Genomic DNA, 6471 nt, shown 5'->3' on the forward strand with positions numbered 1-6471 from the left:
CTTCACGGCTTTAATCCCAGTACTCAGGAGGCAGAGGCAGGTGGATCTCTGTGATTTTGAAGCTATGCTGGTCTACAAAACCAGTTCTAGGACAGCCAGAAAGCTTTTATAGAGAGAAACCCTGTCTTAAAAGACCAAAGAGGAAGAAAGAAAGAAAGAAAGAAAGAAAGAAAGAAAGAAAGAAAGACAGACAGAAAGAAAGAAAGGAAAGAAAGAAAAGAAAGAAAAGAAAAGAAAAGAAAAAAGGGAGAAAACAATTAGCTGAACATACAGAATGCAGAATGGGAGCAAAGTTTTACCAACTACACGTCAGACAATGGCTAAGATCCAGAATCTTAATTTAATTAAGAAGTATAGAAATTAAATGTCACAGAAATATAAGCTTCAAACAACATGTAAAAAGTTGGCCTGAGTAGACAGACACCTTTGAAAGGATGAATGAAAGAAATGCAAATGGTCAATATTTATCTTAAAACATAGGCATGGCCCTGGACACCATGGTAGTTTAAATTAAAACTACTTTGAGATACCACTTCAGCCCTCACCCCAGGAAGATTGGCTGCCATCAACACATCTGACAACAATATTGGAGATGACGGTGAGAGGGATCAGCCCTTCTTCACAGTTGGTGTGGATGCAAACGAATTCAACCACCGTGGAATTCATATCGGCAATTTCTCAGAAAATTAAAACTGGATCTACCATATGACCTGTCTATCTTTCTCTGGGGTATATATCCAGAGAACCCCATATCATGCCTACAGATATTTGTACCCCCATGTTTATTACTGCTTTGTTTACTACAGCAAAGAATTACAATCAACATAGTTGTTCATCAACAGAGCAATCAATGTGTATGTGATATATATATATATATATATATATATATATATATATATATATATATATATATATATGTGTGTGTGTGTGTGTGTGTGTGTGTGTGTGTGTGTGTGTGTGTGTGTGTAATACGGAGATGTTTTGAATTCCTAAATAATATTGAAATTATAAAGTTTTCTGGGAAATGGATGGATATAGAATATATGCTATTAAGTGGGGTGATGCAATCTTTGAAAGGATAAAAACATATTTTACCCTCATATACAGAATCTAGCCAAATATATATGTGTCTGCATGTGTGTGTGTGTGTGTGTGTGTGTGTGTGTGTGTGTGTGTGTGTGTATAAACAAATGTACATGTGGGTACAGTATATCCTATGGAAAAGAGAACACAAAAGGCTAAATACTTGGGGATGAGGAATGACTGAATGCAGCCAATGAACATGAGTTATGAAAGAAGATATGGGTAAATGTTTATTTAGTTTTAATTCTGTCATTTTTTTATTTTTGGTTTCAGAACATGGCATTTTATGTAGAAATTATAATACCCAGCATGAAGCTCCATGGCTTCTATTCCAAATGGCCACTCTAACATAGAATCAATAAGACAATGTTAGTAAAAAAGTGCATGTGTCATATTCCAAATAATGTAGTTACATTTCTCTAAGCTTCATAGCATCAGTTTTTTAAAAAATTTGGTTTAAAAGCCAGAAATTATAGAAAATGATGTTAAATTTTCATTGTTCTACATACTAGCTTATAAGTCATCAGGATTTAATTTTTAGCAGTGCAAGAGACTTTATTTTGGATTGCTTCTTCAAAAAATAGAGCTACCTTAGTTTACTGTACTCTATTTAGAACAATTCTGGACAAAGATAAAAAGGACTAATCAGTTCTGCAAAGCACAAATTCAACATTTGCCTTAAACTGTCAACGAAAGCAAAAGGAAAGCCGTTTGGAAACCTACAACCATCCTTGGTCATTAGTGTCTGATCCTGTAAAGATCTCTCGCTGGTCACTAAACTTTACTTTAGAATAAACAAATTAGGTAGGAAACTAGATATGAAGTTTTAATTGTATTAAATTACTAAGGTAAGGACTGTAAGCCAATGACGCTAGAATGGAACCAAGAAATTTTCATAATGAATTTTTTGAAATATAATTTTTTGAAGTATAATACAAAATGGATTTTTGTCAAAGTCAGGAAATTCTTTTCTTTAAACGACCCTCATTGTACAAAAAAAAAATCACCATTGTTATATTTTGTTTAAATAATCACCTCATATCACACAAATATATTTCAAATATGAGAAGTGCATTGCTGCAACAACCTTTTTCCAAGTCTCAAAGTCTTGTTTTAGAATAAAACTATAATATGATTTTCAAAGGAAACCCATAAGTGCCTCTCCGGTAGAAGTTCAACATCTTAAAATGTTCAACAAATTGCAAAGAAACATGTCTAAATGCAGCACATACTTGAAAAGAAAACATATCTGTTTTTTAAATATTTTCTATTCTTGTCTCCAGGATTTTCCTCTTGCCAAATAGAAATTTACACCCACATTACAGTCTCTCATGTTCAGCCGTTCTGTACAGTTGCCACTTCCCAATGCAGAGACTTCTGTGGTAGATACAGCATTATATGTTCCAGAGAACTTTCCTGAGAAAAGTAGTGTATGGAGAAATAATACATCCTGGCCTTTTTCTCTGGCCTTGAGCGCCCCCTGTTGGTGCTGAGCGCCCCTGCAAGTAGGTTTGTGTCTGGGCTCACACTGAAGTCCTCTCCCTGTGTCTCTTGCACAGTAGTAAGTGGCAGTGTCCTCAGCTTTCAGGTTGTTCATTTGCAGGTAGAGGGTGTTTTTGGAATCATCCCTGGAGATGGTGAACCGGCCCTTCACAGACGCGCTGTACTCTGTTGAGTAACCATTAGCTTTGCTTCTACTCACTGCAATCCATTCCAGTCCCTTCCCTGGAGCCTGGCGGATCCAGTACATATAATAGTCACTGAAGGTGAATCCAGAGGTTGCACAGGAGAGTTTCAGGGAAGCCTCAGGCTGTACCAATCCTCCTCCAGACTCCACCAGCTGCACTTCACATTGGATATCTGTAATAGTAGAGAATTCTGGTCAGGAAAATGTTACACACACCCACTGTCCCTCTTACTCATGCCCACCTCTTACTCTTGCTCCCACACACTCAGCATCTCTTATTCCCATAAATAACCTTTTACAAGAGTTACAAAGAAAATACAGTTCAGCCACAGCTTCATGGTGAGAGGTCTGTGTTCAGTGCTGATCCCCGAATGGTAAGACCAGGGAAGTCAGGACTGGGCTCCTCTGCTAGAGCTACAGGGTCATGTCAGGGTTCGTTTTCATGAGCAGAGGGAAAGCTAATTTGCATTTCTTCCTGCTGTATCATCAGCTCTAGGGTTGAAGTAGAAGATGGTGCAGACTTTAGCACAGAATGCAGAGATGAAATGGGTGAGTGAGGTAGGATTAGCAGTGTTACACTGCTGCTTATTGTGTGCATGTGATAAACTCTTCAGTGTATTGTGATTTAACCATGTCCACAACTCTGCTTCATAAATATAATAATTATTTCAAAAATTTAAGGATAATTGATATGATGCTCAATTATCATTGACTAGAAATATTAAAGTTAAGAAACTCCTTTGAGAACTTAGCTCAGTAGCAGGCACAAGTTCCTAGACTTGATCCTCTTTTTTGATGAATATACATCTCCAGTATTTGATAAGTGGCAAAGCTTATTGAAATTCCATTTTACACTTGTTTGGCTAGCATACATTTTTCTGTTTTGTATTTATCATTGTAGTCATCAAATCACTTTTAATTTTAATATCCTTAAAGGAAGCACAATTTCCGTGTCTGGGACTACCAAGGAGTCCACTTCCAGGTATAACTGAATATATTGTTTTATTTCTAATTTTTAAGAACTTCCATATTGATTTCTACAATTTCTGTACCAATTCACCTTCTTAGCAGAAATGTGTTACTTTCTTTGTTTCTTCACTGTTATTTTACATTTGTTTTCTTGATAAAAACCATTCTGATTTTAGTGAAGTGGATTAAAGACATACTTTACATTTTCTACTCTCTGGTGCCTAAGGATATTGAACATTGTTTCATATATGTATTGACCATTCATATTTTTTCTTTGGAGAATTATTTGTGGTTAATTTTTCTATATGTTGATTTTATCATTTGGTTTTTTTGGGTAAAAGTTTTGGTTTATTATAGATTCTAGATACTAATATCCATCAAACAGAGTTGACAAAGACTTTTCTCTTGTTTTCTAGTAAACATTTAAAAATATCTAATACCATTTGTCATTAAGTAATGGCAAATTTATTATAATTTGAAATTTCGACTCAACCAAGGAAGGATGGATGATATTGAGAAAATAAGTGACACCAAATTCTGCCGATGTGTCTGAAGTGGAATCTTTCATCATTGTTGGTTGGAAAGTTAATGCAGATGCAATAGAAATCAGTGTGATGGCTACTCAAAGAACTAAAACAAAATGGAAATAAAATATATTCACAATAATTATGGAATAGAATCTTCCTCATTGTCCATGAACTGATGAATAGAAAATAGAAATATGGTAAATATGCACAGCTCAATTGCACTTGCCAGTGAAGAAAAATGAAATCAATTTTCAGGATAATCGGTAAAACCGGGAAACATTTTTGAGTGAGGTGACCCAGGCTCAGAAAGGCAAACTTCACAATTTCTCATTTATATGAGGATCTTAGTTTTAAATTTTTTGATGAATGGGTTTTAATTTAGTATGGTTATATATACTTACATAACTTGGAAACCACTTATAATAGGCATGCCAAACATGAATTTTAAAACGTTTTGTTATATAATATCTGGGAAATTTTCATCCATGTAGGTAATATATTTTAATGATAACCAAACTCGATCAATGCCACCAGACACTTCCCAGAATCATAAATATTTCTCCCTCCCAAGTTCATGCCCTCTTTTCAATTAACTAATAACCCAGCACAGAGTCCAATTAGTTCTATAATGTGCACCTGTGTGTAGGACCATCCCCTAGGGGCATGGACAACTTATCAGATTCCATCTCCACAAAGAAGAGTGATTCTTCCTCAGTAGCAGCCATCTGTCAAAAGGTTCTAGCCAAGGTTGGGCCTCAGAAACCTTTCTACCATCCATTCTGGCGTTTTTGACTAGCTTGATTTTGTGTAGGTTGTGTGTAAAAAGCCACTGTGCCTCTGAAACCAAGTGTCCAATGGTTGTGTCATGTCAGGAATGTCAGCACTTCACAGAACTCCTTCCCATCCTCTGGCTCTTAAATTCTTTCCATTCCCTCTCCCATGATATTCCCTAAGCCTTTGATTGGAAAGTTAATACAGATGATCTATGTACTTATGGTATAGTGTTAACATGTCTTCCCAGTGAGAAATGACTTCTCACATTTAGAGGTTGATGAAGGAAAACTCTTTAATAATAGCGCATGACTATTTCCGGCTAGTTCACAAAAGAGATCCAGCCTCTCAGACAGAGACATTTACCACTGTATATGGACCTGAGACTTATACATTCCACACATACCGCCATCCTTGAGTTTCTCTCAGGCCCCAGGTTACACTTTGAAAGATTTAAACAGAGACAGCAGACTGCAAGTCTGGCCACCTGGACAGATTAGAGATTTACACAGTGGAGATATGGTCAGAATCATTTCTCAAGTACAACCATGTTGTTCTTTTCTAATAGTTGTTACCTAGGATCATGTTGACCACCTGGAATTATATGGAAAAAGACTTAATGGTGGTGTCATCTGCTCTGGCCAGAGCTTCCCTATAGAGGCATATTCTTTAATTTGGGAGAGAGCTCAATGGCTGCTTATAAACCAAGATAGTCTTCTTTTGTTGTGGAAATGGAGCCTCATTGGAGGGCTCCCTCATAAGCAAACATTTACAGAAGTTGTTTCCCAGAAACTCTAAACTTCAATTATGCTATAGACTTTTCTAACAAGTCAGGTCACTATACTACTCATCTTACAACCAGATTAATGGCAGTGTTCCTTTCACTAAATTCTATTTTGTGTTACTTATTTTTTTCTAAGTTAGTTGATATTGAAGCCTTCATGACATCAATTTTACTACTTCAGGGTTCTCCTGCATCACTGCTGGGTGCTCAGAGTCACATATTCTCAGTGTGTGGACAAGTTATGAGTTAATACAGTTTTCCTGATCCATGGGAAGAAAAACTTCTCTGACCAAGTTTGACAGCAGCCCAAACTAAGTGTGTAAACATAGATGTGTGGAAGGCAGTTTGAGAGTACAGCCATTGAAAACAATAACACCAGCAGTTTCTCCATCCCTAGGGCCCATGAGCTTCCAGACCCGGACTTCCAACAGAGCTACAATATCAGATACTAAGTCCCTCCTGTGGGATAAATCTCAATCACAACAAGAAAGTCATTCATCACCCCATAAACATCACGCCACGATTGAACCAGTGGGCTCACCTTACTGGTAGCTTGATATTGACAGTACCATGCTTGACATCTAACCCAGATCCATAAGAAAACGGAAGTCACGGTGCTGTTGTTTTGTTTTGCTATAATCATTGTTCTA

General features: G+C 36.7%; 1 gene segment (V, D, J or C); it reads right to left on the minus strand.

Moving 5' to 3' along the window:
• Positions 1 to 2350: 2350 nt before the first annotated feature.
• LOC128110372 (immunoglobulin heavy variable 3-72-like) lies at positions 2351 to 3108 on the minus strand. The segment is given in 2 exon segments: positions 2351 to 2943; positions 3063 to 3108. Coding segments are annotated over 2 exon segments (639 nt in total).
• Positions 3109 to 6471: the final 3363 nt, after the last annotated feature.

The sequence above is a fragment of the Peromyscus californicus genome, unplaced genomic scaffold, assembly GCF_007827085.1.
Source record: "Peromyscus californicus insignis strain IS unplaced genomic scaffold, ASM782708v3 Scaffold_15__1_contigs__length_86483966, whole genome shotgun sequence".
Taxonomy (NCBI): Eukaryota; Metazoa; Chordata; class Mammalia; order Rodentia; family Cricetidae; genus Peromyscus; species Peromyscus californicus.